Genomic DNA, 15,233 nt, shown 5'->3' with positions numbered 1-15,233 from the left:
GAAAATGGAGAAATTACAACCAATACCAAGAAAATACAAAGTATCATAAGAGAATACTATGAACAACTATATGGAAACAAGCTGGACAACCTAGAAGAAATGGACAAGTTTCTGGAAACACACAGTCAACCAAGATGGAATCAAGAAGAAACTGACCAACTGAACAAATCAATCACCAGAAATGAAATAGAATTAGCAATAAAACACCTCCAAACAAACCTGCAAACAAAAGTCCAGGACCAGATGGCTTCACTGGAGAATTGTACCAAACATACAAAGAACTCATACTGGTCCTTCTCAAAGCGTTCCAAAAGACTAAAAAGGAGGGAGTACTCCCAAACTCATTCTATGAAGCCAACATCACCCTGATACCAAAACTAGATAAAGACACTACCAAAAAAAGAGAGTAACAGGCCAATATCACTGATGAACATAGATGTAAAAATCCTCAACAAAATATTAGCAAACACAATCCAACAGCACATAAAAAAGATCATACACCATGATCAAGTTGGATTCATCCCAGGGACACAAGAATGGTTCAACATACACAAATCAATCCATCTGATACATGACATCCACAAAAGGACAAAAAAAAAAAAAAAAAACCCCACATGATCTCAACAGATGAATCAAAAGCATTTGATAAAATTCTACACCCATTTATGATAAAACCCTTACCAAAGTGGGTATAAAGGGAACATATCTCAACATAATAAAAGCTATTTATGATAAACCTACAGCCAGCATATTACTCAATGGTGAAAAACTGAAAACCTTCCCACTAAAATCTGGGACAAGACAAGGTTGCCCACTCTCACCACTTCTATTCAACACAGTCCTGGAAGTCCTAGCCACAGCAATCAGGCAAGAAAAAGAAATAAAAGGGATTCAAATTGGAAAGAAAAGGTAAAACTGTCATTACATGCGGATGACAGGATACTATATATAGAAAACTCTAAAAGCTCCACACAAAAACTACTAGAGCTAGTAAAAGAGTTCGGCAAGGAAGCAGGATACAAGATTAACATACAAAAATTAGCTGCATTTCTTTATACTAACAATGAAACAACAGGAAAAGAAAGTAAATAAACAATCTCTTTGGAAATTGCATCCAAAACAATAAAATACTTAGGAATAAATCTGACCAAGGAGGTGAAGGACTTATACATGGAGAACTACAAAACACTGGTTAAGGAAATTAAAGACTTAAAGAAATGGAAAGATATCCCATGCTCTTGGATTGGAAGAATCAATATTGTTAAAATGGCCATACTGCCCAAGGCAATCTACAGATTTAATGCCATCCCTATCAAATTACTCAGGACATTTTTTTACAGAACTGGAACAAATGATCCTAAGATTTATATGGAATCACAAAAGACCCAGAATTGCCAAAGCAGCACTGAAGAAAAAGAATGAAGCTGGAGTAATAACCCTCCCAGACTTCAGACAACACCACAGAGCTACAGTCATCAAAACAGCATGGCACTGGCATAAAAACAGACATATGGATCAATGGAACAGAATAGAGAGCCCAGAAATAAATCCACAGGCCTACAGTCAATTAATTTTCAACAAAGGATGCAAGAATATACAATAGAGAGAAGACAGTCTCTTCAGCAAGTGGTGCTGTGAAAACTGGATAGCAGCATATATAAACCAATAAAGTTAGAACACTCCCTCACTCCACACACAAAAATATACTCAAAATGGCTTATAAAGACTTAAACATAAGACAAGACACAATAAATCTCCTAGAAAAAAACATAGGCAAAACATTCTGTGACATCAATCTTAGCAACGTTCTCCTAGAGCAGTCTACCCAGGCAATAGAAGAGCAAAATAAACAAATGGGACCTAATTAAACTCATAAGCTTTTGCATAGCAAAGGAAACCATAAGCAAAACAAAACGACAATCTATGGAATGGGAGAAAGTATTTGCAAATGATGCAACTGACAAAGGCTTAATTTCCAGAATATACAAATAGCTCATACAAGTTAAAAAAAAAAACCAAACCATTTAATCCAAAAATGGGCAGAAGACCTAAACAAGCTTTTCTCCAATGAAGACATACAAACAGCCAACAGACATGAAAAAATGCTCAATATCGCTAATCATCAGAGAAATGCAAATCAAAACTATGATGAGGTATCACCTCACACCAGTCAGAATGGCCATTATTCAAAAGTCCATGAACGATAAATGCTGGAGAGGCTGTGAAGAAAAGGGAACCCTCCTACACTGCTGGTGGGAATGTACTTTGGTGCAGCCACTATGGAAAACAGTAGAGAGATTCCCCAAAGCACTAAAAATAGACTTACCATATGATCCAGCAATCCCACTCCTGGGCATATATCAGGAGGGAACTCTAATGTGAAAAAATACATGCACCCCAATTGTTCACACAGCACTATTTACAATAGCCAAGACACAGAAACAGCCTAAATGTCCATTGACAGATGACTGGATAAAGAAGATGTGGTATATTTATACAATGGAATACTACTCAGCCATAAAAATAAAATAATGCCATTTGCAGCAACATGGATGGACCTGAAGAATGTCATTTTAAGTGAAGCCAGAAACAGAAAGAAAAATACCATATGATATCACTCATAGGTGGAATCTAAAAAAAAAAGGACACTATGAACTCATCTACAAAACAGACTTAGAAAACAATCTTATGGTTACCAGGGAAAGAGGGTGGGAGGGGATAAATTTGGGAGTTTTGAGATTTACAAATGTTAGCCACTATATATAAAAACAGATTTTAAAAATGTTTCTTTTGTATAGCACAGGGAACTATTCAGTATCTTACAATAACTTTTAATGGAAAAAATATGAAAATGAATATATGTATATATATGTATGACTGTATATGTATGTATATGTAGGACACCGTACTGTACACTAGAGATTGACACACTGTAATTGTACTTCAATAAAAAAATGAAAAAATTTTAAAAAGGCCACTTATGGAGAAATAAGCAGGCATTAAGATTTTTTTTAACATTTTTCATTGAGTTATAGTCATTTCACAATGTTGTGTCAAATTCCAGTGCAGAGCACAATTTTTCAATTATACACGAACATATATATATTCATTGTCACATTCCTTTCTCTGTGAGCTACCATAAGATCCTGTGTACATTTCCCTGTGCTATACAGTATAATCTTGTTTATCTATTCTACAATTTTCAAATCCCAGTCTATCTCTTCCCACCCCCCACCCCCTTGGCAACCACAAGTTTGTATTCTATGTCTATGAGTCTATTTTTGTTCTGTATTTATGCTTTGTTTACTTTTTTTTAGATTCCACATATGAGTGATCTCATATGGTATTTTTCTTTCTCTTTCTGGCTTACTTCACTTAGAATGACATTCTCCAGGAGCATCCATGTTGCTGCAAATGGCATTATCGGTTTTTATGGCTGAGTAGTATTCCATTGTATAAATATACCACATCTTCTTTATCCAGTCACCTGTTGATGGACAGTTAGGCTGTTTCCATGTCTTGGCTATCGTAAATAATGCTGCTATGAACATTGGGGCGCAGGTGTCATCCTGAAGTAGGGTTCCTTCTGGATATAAGCCCAGGAGTGGGATTCCTGGGTCATATGGTAAGTCTATTACTAGTTTTTTGAGGAATCTCCACACTGTTTTCCACAGTGGCTGCACCAAACTGCATTCCCACCAGCAGTGTAGGAGGGTTCCCTTTTCTCCGTAATACTGGCCAGAGAAGGGGAGAATTTTCCCTGACCTTGCTTCAGGTTTAAATCAAACTTTCAAATGATGTCCTTTTTATATCTGCTGTTGATACATACCACTTCTTCCCATCCTTGGTAGTAATTATTAAAATAAACCACAGCAAACTGCTAAAACTCATTTCTCACAGTAACTTCTGACACCCAGAACAGTCTAAGCCGAACATGGTTGGGTCCTCAAGGAATTTTCAGAGGCTGCAAACAGCAGTAGGGAAATCAAGCTGAGACGACATGACCCTTGGCCTATTCTCATTTTGCCCAGATTAACACCAGTTCTTAACATGGCCACTCAGAGAACCATTTCCCTCCAGAGTGGCACCTGACCTTCTCATTCACAGGAGAGCAGCTGAAAGTCAGGCAACAGCACAAAGACATTTCAAAGGTCTCTAGTAGATGTATACTTCTGACACAAAAATACATAATAGTTCATTTATTCCACTTTTTAGAAAAAGGAAATGATCTAAGAGTAGAAAAATGAGATAAATTTTAGCACTTCAAAGACAAGTGATAAGATTTTAACTGAGGTGTTTTCTTGAAACACTTTTCCTGCACTTTTAACGGAGCACATCAAATGGAATGTGACCTGCTAAGGATCTAGGGGACAGATCTGTTTAACTCTGAACACTGAAACGTTAGTAAGCATTCCTATACAAACACTTTATTTTCTTCTGGCTGGTAGTTCATCTTTCTTGCTACTATTTGCCTCTGGTTCTTTTTCAATTTAGTGTCAAAAGCTAGAATCATCTTTGTAAAACTGCTGATAGAAAAGCACCCAAAAAACTGATCTCACCTACATGAAACAAGTCTGTCTGAATTCTGTCAATATGTGAAACAAAAGCTAACTGCTAACATACATGCAGATTTATCATAACTGATGTTAAGGGTTTAAAGATCTTCAGCCTCCCACTGCCGGATAAAGTTAAAAAGAACACTGTTGGTTATGCAGTAAGGGGCAGTATGGTAAGCGGTTAACTAGTACTGTTTACTGTCTGTTATCCTATTTGTCCTCCACATACTTAAGTTCAAATGTAACCTCATTCTATTGCAGGAAAGGAGCCAGGACAGAGTACATCTCATTTGCTAATGAGCTATGTTGTAACCACCTTAATGAACATTTATATACAGCTTTAAAAGCAACTTGTTCCATACATACACCTATTAGAATTTTCACTGCAGATTTTTCACTGCAGATATTTCAGATTTCCCCTAAGGTCTAAGCACTTCAACATTAAAAAGATAAAAATCAACATTAACTCCTTACCTTCCTGTAGTACTCTAAGAAACTGACTTCAGAGCCATCGGCTTTCTTAAAGGTACTCTTTGGATTCTGGTCCCAGTCAATATCATCCACTCTGTATGTTTTATTGTTATACCTATGGACCAGGTGAGATTTATTGGTATTTGATTAAAACGTGTAGAATTACTATTAAATAAAAAAGAGAGGCTAGATGGTATGCATTCTCTAAAAAATATAATTTCAAATCACTTGGTAATATATAATATTACAGAAAGAGGAAAGGAAAATAATTTCTTAAAGACTATGCTAAATGGATGGGGAAGCAACTAAGTTACTATTAGAAAATAAAATCGAACTACAAAGGGTAGAAGTCATTGGATGGATATGTGTCCTTTTCAGATGAGAATATTCCCCCAAAACTCGTGTTCTTGAGAAAGGTTATAAGCACCCTCCCCCCACCTCTGTGCCGCTGTCACTGAACTTAAGCCCACTTTCTTTCTGTCTCACATTACAGGACGGGAAAGCAGCAACAGCTTAAGACTCGTGACACTGTGAATTTACATCACTGAACATCTTACTTGGTCAGAACAATTAGACCTATCAGTTCTTTAGAAACTTGTTCTTGAAACTTATGTTCTTCGGTTTGATGATACAAGTTGAACATGAAATCCAGAACAGTTTCACTTCGAAGGACTTTATGGCTGACATCAGTGCAAAGCATGATGTTATTTTCATACTGAAGAATAGAGGTAGTGAAGCCAGGCCAAATCACCAACCTGTCAAACAGAGCGAGAGCCATGAAGTAACCTCTAGGAATGTCCAAACATGTTTTGCACGTATCAAGTTTTGGTTTTCACCTTTAGTAACTGGATCCGAAAGTACAAGTATGAGTAAATTTATTTTTTTCTAGGTTTTACACGGTCCCAGATGAAGACTTATCATTTTAAGATCTTCAACAATGAATGCTATTTTATATTATAATACTTTTCTAGGTTTCATTTGAAATCGACACTTCATTAAACTGTTCTTTATATTGACCTAAGACTTGAAAAAACTGCCAGCCTAACGGAAAGCACCTAAAGTAAGAAGTCTAGCCACGTGAGCAGCAGTCTCGAGACACCAGAGTAACTTCTGAAGCAGCCGTCAGCTGATGAATTTTGTTCCCTAAGAGCAAATACAAACTTCGTGTAGGACAACTCTCTATGCTTCCCCAGTGAAGGATGAGGATCACATGACTTTTAAAATCCAAGTATTCTGAGATGTATCCTTTATTATTTAAGCCGAGTTAAACATTCACCTAATGTGATGGGTACCATTAACAGACACAGAAAATTTGATCAATTTAAAATAGGGCATCACTTTCAAAGTTGTGAGAAAGGAATAGAAACTTCCCACTTCATACAAACCTATGATTTGGAATATCAATTGGGTCACTTGGGTTGTAATAATTCCGTCCAATTTGTTGCAAATTCATGATCTTCAAAAGCCTAGAATTTGAAAGGTCAGGATAGTGAACATTGGTTAACTATCTCTAACACTACAATCAGAGCAGCATATTGTTTAGAGCAGGGGTTGGCAAACTACAGCTTGTAGGTGGGCCAAATCCAGCCTACCTGTTTTCTGTACGGCCTGGGAGCTACTCTTTTTTGTTTTTACATTTTTTAACAGTCAAGAAAAAAACCAAAAGATTAATCAATGATGTATGAATCATATGGAATTCAAATTTCAGTGTTCCCCAGTAAAGCTTAATTGGAACACAGTCATGATCTTTCATTCATATACACTGACTGCTTCTGTATTTCAACGGCAGAGCTAAAGAGCTCAGACACAAAACCTAAAATGTTTACTATCTGGTCCTTTGCAAAAAGTAGTTTGCCAACCCGTCATCTACAGAAAAATAAATCTTCCATTACACTAATTTAAATAAGTATCCACCAAAACAGATATCCTATCACCAGTGGCAGGTATCTTATGCCCAACTTAAAAAGGTAAATCAGAAATCCAAGGATCATGTTTCAGTACCATTCCTGTCAACTTCAGCCTCATCCAGACTGCTTCCCACTGAGCAGGGGGATGGGGGGGGGTCTTCATCAAGTACATGTTCTAAATTCTGGATTTGGAAAATATAGTATCCACAATGAAAGTAAATTACAGAGCATGCAGTATGTGTCCTATGACGGAGCAAATAAATCTGAACAGACCTAAATCCTGTCCTGTTTCCTGAACAGGTGTCCACAGTAGGCGAGAAGGAAAGCAAAGCTGGTGATAAGCTCCTGAGAGAACATGGTTCTTAACATAAGCTCAAATGTGATTTAAAGGCCCTAATGTCAACACGAACAGGGAAGTCAAAGACGTAACACTTGCTTAAACAGCAAATAAATGAGGTTTATATCAGCACACCACACCTAAAAACAATTAAAACTCAGAGTGGCCCAACGATCCAACCATTGTAAAATCTAGGTAATAAGTATACAAGTACTTAATTGTACATGTCTTTCAACTTTTGAGTATGTTTTAAAAATTCTTAATAAAATGTTTTTAAAAATACTAACATACCTCCTAAAAATAATATTATAGAACTGCAAACAAGTTGGTGATGTCGGTGGGAGTTCATTTGTTAAGGTAATTGTTATTCTCACGTGCTCTCCATTTCGGGTCTGACTAAAAACTTCAGTAACCTGAGCCAAGGCAGTGGAAAACCAAATTTTAATTATTAAAATAAGCCCAATCACATAATGCCTGCTTAATAAGGCAACAATGAGAAGTACAGAAAAGTTTTAAATTAGGAAAAAAAAAAGAATGGCTATCAGAAGAGAGTGACTGAGTGCCTCATTATCACTTAACTGTAATCATGAAGTTACTCAGGTGGCCCTCAGAACGCTGCAAAAGTGCCCAAGGGCCCTGCGGGCACGCCACACACGCAGCAGACAGGAGACCCTGGGCTCTGAGAGCTGCCCCAGGCTGAGGCAGCTTTGCTCTGAGGGGGAAATACCCATCCCCCCTTCCCCCAGCCCGACACCTGAAATAACCTTGTGCTGTAGTCTTTTAGGTAAAAATAGTATCGTTCCATCAAAAGCATGACACCTTCCAATTAAATCTTCGTGTTGAAAAAGAAGAGCTGAGCGGAGTCTTCTGGCTTCCATCAGTGGGTTATAGTCAACATGGTACTGATACAAGGCCCACTGTGGGCGGGATGTCAGTCGAAAATGGTTAGTGCTCAGCCTTACTATAATGCCTGAAGAACCTGTAAAGGGAAGTCACTTTGCAATTAGCAAACAATCAAGTTTATTCTTTCTTGAAATCTTCCCTACCACGACAAGGCAGACAGCTCTGTAAATGGGCTCAGAGCAGCAGACAACATGAAAGTTCTCAGACATCTGACCTGGGGACTACCAGCCCACTTCGTTAAATTACTAAAAGCATACACTTAGAAATAAACCCTCCCTAGGCTAAGTAACTTACAAGAGAACCAACAAAATCTCTTCACAGCAAAAAGCTTTAAAAGAAACAAGTGATCTACGCAGTGCACAGTAAAACCTTTCAGTGAAGCCGAAGGCATCTATAACCGATTTCAAAACCCAAAGGGAGAGGAAAGCAGAAAAGCCAGCCATGCAGAATCTTTGCCCAAATGTGCTTTTTCACCCCAGTAATGCATCACATGAACAAATACCTAAATTAAAAGTGTTTCAGTTCACTGTCCTGTGTACTTGGAAAGCCATCTCATGAAACCATAGTTAATAATTAACCCACCTGTTTTTGATTCTTTAACATGATCCAGGTTCTGCCTTGTATTGACACCAAGATCGTGGAAGTCTCTACGGCGACCCCCTCTCTCTGACAGAGATAATTCCTGAAATCCGGCGGATATCTGGAGTTCTTTAAAATAAAAATAAGTAAATAATAAAAAGTTACACACCTAAGGAGTATGAAGCGTGAAATGCAGGATGACAATTTCCAAAGCGGTGCGCTGCCTGGACCCAACGGCTACTGAGGGGCTGACAACCATGGGGAGCAACCCATCAGACATTTCAGGGACCCGCCAGCCAGAGGAGAGAGTCACTTCTCAGCTGCAGCCTTTTCCATGAAGGCCTTTCTCGTCACTGCGCCAGGCAAACCCAGCTCCCTGACAAGACACACACACCTTTACAACATCGTGACTACTGGAAGGGTTCAAGAACTCAGGAGCATGCTTGTCGACTGGGTGATTATTTTTCTGTACTGTAGGCCTGATTACCACCTACGGGCCTTAACAACAGCATTTTCCACAATTTTATGACGTAATTATAGCAATAGGAACTGGTAATTCATGCGATTTAAATGTGCAGCCTGAAACAGAAAATGTTAAGTCTAAAATGTCACTTCCTCACTAAGTCCCTCAAGAACTAGCAGAATAGATGGGATGGGCCCATGTATACCCTGGGCCATGAAACACATCTACTGGGATAGTTAACTACCAGTTCATGCTTAGTTGCAAAAACTGTGCTTAAAATACTCTAAATTATTAAGTCCTTTAGTCTGTGGAAAGTTAAGCATCTCGTATCAATAGCATGACGTGGGTTTTGTAAGCAAGTGTTACATCCTAGCTTTCTCCTTGTGTGGCAGAGCCTGCTGACTACCCAATAACCAATCTTCCATTCCTCTTTAAAAAGTTTATTTTGGGAGTAACATGCCTAATAGGCTAGAATTTCCACCTTCCTGGCAGGCGAGGATGGCCTAAGAGGCTGATGCAGGAATTAACCGGGCGACACTTCTGGGAAGGCACCTCTGGAGTCACTAGCTGGCTGTTACGTGCTCCCCGCCCCTAGCTGCCAGTCCCACCTGGAATCTGGATGTGATGGCAGGAGGGAGCTCAAGCACACATTCTGAACAAAACCTGAGTCTTAATGGCAGAGGTCACGGACTCGGAGGAGACAACAAAAAGACAAAAGAGCCCAGTTCTCTTCTGACCACAAATGTCCAAACTAGCCCAGAAGTGCCAGCTTCTGGACTTCACTGGAGAAGTAATGTAGCTTAAGCTAAATATATCAGTTCCCAGTACACCTTGGAAACAAGTTATTCTAGTATGAGCTTCAATTTCTTCTCCTGAAAAACTGATGATAAACTTTACAGGCATGTAGTGTTTTAAATGAGACCGCCGTTGATAAAGCTCTTTAAAGGTACACTAAATATGTTGATTCCTGCGCCTCCCGATTTTCACAGGCTCTGCTTAGAAGTCCTTTAAACATGTAACTGTTTCCATTTGTCTCCCTTGGCAAACTTTGTATCCCAAAGACCTTCAGTTTAAGTAACACATGGATTAACCACACTAACAAAGGTCAGGTAAACTGAATCCAAGCTGACAGCAACAACAGGTCATAAAGCCTTGATTTGAATTTTGCCCTGAAAAATTTGAGATTCTCTTGAAAAAAATTAAATTCTGGCTACCAAAACCTGATTGCAAGTTTCTGAATGTAAACAACAATGAAATCTGTTCCCCTTGCTACGTATAATACCGCTATTATATTTCAGTCAAAGCTTGATTAACTGTCAATCTAGAAAGATGACAGATTTCAAAATGGATACAACTGGAAACCTTGCTAATTCCAGCTGCCAGAGTGACTTATTAAAAACACAGACCAGTTCTTGCTACTGTTCTATTTAAGTCCTTCAACGTATCCACACCCCTAACAGAGTGAAAATTCAAGGTCCTAAGCAATGTCTCATTAATGATAATCTGTTAGAGTCGTTATTTAAATTTCTAAAACATTTGAACATTTGCTGTAACAAGCACTTCTCAGATATAACACTTCTAAGAGCAGTGAAAGGTGGTAAAACAGGGCCTTGTCACCTGAGGGTTATTTAATCCTACCCTTACCTATAAAGGCAGGTACTTTTTACAGATAGGGAACTGAGTTTCATAGAATTAAATTTATGAATAACTGTTAAGAATTTTTAGTGAAGATCAATACAGAGAATATTTAGATTTCGGTATTTCCTGCCATTTTATTTGCATTTTAAAGCTGAAATAAGGAAATGTTTTTAAAGCAGCTTCAGCATATCTTTTCATACAGTTATATTTCATTCAATGAAATTCTGAATATGCTGAACACAGCTAAACATGTCAAATAGTCTAAGCTTCAACAGGACTGAAGTGAAGAACAAAGCAGGAGGCATCACACTTCCTAACTTCAAAATATACTGTTCCACTATAGTCATTAGAACAGTGTGGCGCTGGCACAAAAAAGCCACACAGACCAATGGAACACAATCAAGAGCCCAGAAATAAACTCAAGCGTATACGGTCAATGAATATTTGACAAAGAAGCAAAAAATACTCCATGGGAAAACATTACAGTCTCAAATGGTCGTAGGATAATTGGCTATTCACATGTAAAAGAATGAAACTGGAGCCGTATCTTACACCACTCACAAAAACTAACTACAAATGGATTAAAGACTTAAATGTAAGGCCTGAAACTATTAAACTCCTAGAACAAAACATCGGGGAAAAAAGCTCCTTGACATGGATCTCGGTAATGATTATTTTAAAAAATGTGACACCTAAAGCACAAACAACAAAATCAAAAATAAACAGGTGGGACTACAAACTAAAAAGCTTCTGTACAAGAGAAGAAACCACCATCAACATGAAAAGACAACCTACAGAATGAGAAAAATATTTGCAAACCTTCTATCTGATAAGGGGTTAACAGCTAAAATATATGAAGAATTCATACAACTCAACAGCAAAAAACCAAATAAGCCAATTTTAGAAACGGACAAAAGATCTGAATTGACATTTCTCCAAAGAAGATACACGAAAGACCTACAGGTACATGAAAAGATGCTCAACATCACTAGTCATTAGGGAAATGGAAATTAAATCCACAAAGAGGTATCACCTGTTAGAACGACCATCATCAGAGACAAGTGATAACAAATGCTGGCAGGGATGTGGAGAAAAGAATCCTTGTGCTCTGCTGGTGGGATTTTAAATTGGTGCAGCCACTCAAAAAATTAAACACAGGACCACCACATGATCCAGCAATTCTACTTCTGGCAATGTACCCAAGGGAAACAAAAATATTAACTCAAAAAGATACCTGCACCTCCAAGTTGGTAGCAGCATTATTTACAATAGCCAGGACCTGGAAACAATTTAAGTGTTCATTGATAGATGAATGCATAAAAAAGTTGTGCACATATACAATGAAGCATTATGCAGCCATAAAAACTGAGGAAGGCTTACCACTCACAACAGCATAGATGGACCCTGAAAGCATTATGCTAAATGAAATCAGTTAGAGAAAGACAAATACTCTATGATCTCACTTATATGGGTAATCTCAAAACAGAAACCGAAACCAGACCCACAGAAACAGAGATCAGACTTGTTACCGGAGGCAGAGGGTAGGAGAGGGGAAACTGGAGGAAAGTGGTCCAGACGTGAAACTTCCAGTTGTAAGACAGAGCAGCACGAGGGATATAATGTACAACATGAGGCCTATAGCTAACACAGCTGTAGGCTGTATGGGATGTTTGTCAAGAGAGCAAATCCTAAGAGTTCTCATCACAAGGAGAAATCCCTTTTCCTGTTTCCTTTCAACTGTATCTTTATCAGAAGATGGTGTTTGCTGAACCTAGTGAGGTAGTCATTCCACAGTATCTGTAAATCAAACCATCATGCTGCATTACCTTAAACTTACCCAGTGATACACATCAATTATCTCCCAATAAACCCGGTGGGAAAAACAAAAGCAAGTGATTTGAGGTGCTTCTTGGCGAGTCACTGGTTTTAGCACTTGACTCCCCTTCTGGATTTGTTCTCATCATTTCTGACCTCTGAAGATTCTCCAACTCTCTTGCCAGATCAAATGAATTTTTTAAAAAGATATTTTAAAATCTAGCACATTAAGGTATGTAGTTGGAGACTACCTAGCCTGCTATAATGCTGGATACGGAATTCTTACTTGGTTGTATTTTGAAACTCATGCAAGTTCAAGTTTCTATCATTAGAATCTTTTGTAGCTTACTATGATACATTTAAACAGGATAGACTGTATCCCACTGTTCACTTTTTGGATTAGATAGGTAATTAAAAAAAAAAGAACTGAGGCATCTAGGGAAGATGACTGGATAAAATCCTATAAATTAAAGATTAATGCCCAGAATGACTTGTCATCAGGCACCTTAAAAAATAAAACAGCTTGTAGTACCACAAGAGTAAGATACGTAATTAGATATATGAAGTAAGTAACAAAAGACCTTCTGTCTTCCAACTGAGCCTTCAAATGAAACACTATTAATGGATGCATTTTTCCTAAAAACTTTCTATACAGAAAATACGTACATACACATACATGTATTTACTAAAAATACAAAAGTAATTCTGTTTTACAACTCGTTTTCATTGCAGGCGGTTTTTTGCATTCTTGAAAATGGCTAACTGATACTCTACTGTTAAAGCACAGGAGGTTTCACCTCTTAGTGGTTGTTTCCAGTTGGGGGGTATTGCCTGTAGGTAACACCCTCACACAAGTCCTGTACTCACCCGGCGTCTGGGTGCACTCCCATGAATGAACTGCTAACGAGAGTGTAATGATGCACACGTTACAAAATGTATCCAAAGGTCAGTACAACTGAACAGCCCTACAGAGAGCACAAGTTCCGGCTCTACAGTTGCCAACATTGGCAGAAAGTAAAATGAAGAATAAATAGAAAACAAATGTTCCAGTTTAATTTAAATGTAACGATAAGGCTACCATTCTCAGTGGCCTTTGTGGTTTTCAACGCACTGCCATTTCCTCTGTCCATTTTCCCACCAGCTTGGGAGCATCACAGATTCACAGCACTCAGCATGCCAGAGACACTCCTCCATCAGGTTAGTAAGTTTCCAGGCTGTCTTCTGACACTGACAGTACCTGTCACAGTTCACTTCAGACTGTGTCAAAGTTTACTTCAGATTCAGCCATGTTTTCCTCTAATTTTCTGGTGTCGTTGGTTATGACCAAATATTTGGAGTACATGGAAACTCAGTGCGAGGCAACAAGCAAGGACCCAGCTTTGTCTGCTAGTTTTCCATTTGTCTCAACACTATTTTACTGAATAGCCCATTTCCCATACCCACCCCAGGGCATAAAAGCCAATATTACTACATTAATTTCCTGTAAAGGCATACAGGTCAGTTTTTTCCTATACCAAAACCAAACTTAATAACTTTTGGAGACCCTCAAACCAAGCATCCAAATAATTCATTTCTGCAACAATGCAGTAAAAAGCACAATTTTGGGAATCAGAACTGGTGTTTTAACTCTACTGGCTCTCACAACGCCAACTTGCAGCTGAGAAAACAGGATGAACCAAGACATGTAAAAACTTTTTATAAATCAAAGTTACAAATGTTCAAGAGCTTTGATGAAATCACTAAAGATACCAAGAGAATGTTCTAAAATGGCTTACTAATGCATAGCGAGCAAATTAACAATAAGTTTAGAATTTAATTGCTTTGTGACAGCCAGCGCGGGGCTCCGGGGTACTCACTCCCTGCACGGCCCTTTTGCCCCCAGTAGCAGCAGGCTGCACAGAGAGGTCCCACTACACCTCAAAGGACGGCTGGACCTCTCTCTCTCACTGAGGAGTGGTGCTTCCTGTCCCGTGCCCAATGTCACAAATGTACACACGACATCTTTCACTCTCCCTTCACCTTGTGACTTGGCTGTCGCTCCTACGGCTCCCCTCTGCCGTCCGCGGCCAGCCAGCTCCCCTTCTGCCGGTGGCGGCTGAGGTCCAGGCTGGACATGACCAGGCTGCTGGCTCTGCAGTCACGTGCGAACAGAGAACAGTGTCCCTTTTATGTCAAGAGGTCACAGACATCAGAGGAAGTAACTAGTCTTAAACAAGTCTAAGGCATTCAACCAAAACTGACCTAAATTAGTAATCAAGTATTTTATTCTCATAAAGGAATTTCTTCAAAGGTCACCAATTTAACTGAGAACCAGCTTCCAAAACCCTCAGGCATAGAACGTGATCTTCCTTGTTCAGTTCCTGTCTCCTTCACAGGGCAGTTTTTTAACTGTGACAGCCGACGCTAACAGGCCTCACGACGGTTTGCTCTCAAGAAGGCCTTCTGTAGCTAGAAAAGCGACCCGCACTCACCGCAGTGGCGCCCACGTGCTGCACCGTCTCCTGACCACGGGCCCTTCCTCGTGCTCTCGCTCGGGCTCTCCCAGTCATCTTCCTTTTTCTTGA

The 15,233-nt window shown here is 38.9% G+C and overlaps 1 protein-coding gene across 1 annotated transcript in view; it reads right to left on the bottom strand.

The window, feature by feature from the left end:
- Positions 1-15,219, bottom strand: part of PIWIL1 (piwi like RNA-mediated gene silencing 1) — a 31,631-nt gene extending 16,412 nt beyond the window's left edge. Inside the window, exons 1-8 of the mRNA XM_031442476.2 lie at positions 15,141-15,219; positions 14,689-14,800; positions 8,757-8,882; positions 8,036-8,250; positions 7,563-7,684; positions 6,413-6,493; positions 5,585-5,782; positions 5,031-5,142 (exon numbers count right to left, since the gene is read on the bottom strand). Coding sequence (XP_031298336.1) covers positions 5,031-5,142; positions 5,585-5,782; positions 6,413-6,493; positions 7,563-7,684; positions 8,036-8,250; positions 8,757-8,882; positions 14,689-14,800; positions 15,141-15,218 — 1,044 coding nt within the window. The 5' untranslated portion in view covers position 15,219. The remainder of the gene's footprint in view (positions 1-5,030; positions 5,143-5,584; positions 5,783-6,412; positions 6,494-7,562; positions 7,685-8,035; positions 8,251-8,756; positions 8,883-14,688; positions 14,801-15,140) is intronic.
- Between the last annotated feature and the right edge of the window lie 14 nt (positions 15,220-15,233).

This window comes from Camelus dromedarius, chromosome 31 (genome assembly GCF_036321535.1).
Source record: "Camelus dromedarius isolate mCamDro1 chromosome 31, mCamDro1.pat, whole genome shotgun sequence".
NCBI lineage: Eukaryota > Metazoa > Chordata > Mammalia > Artiodactyla > Camelidae > Camelus > Camelus dromedarius.
Note: the sequence above shows the minus strand (reverse complement) of the source record. Positions and strands in the feature narration are given on the sequence as shown.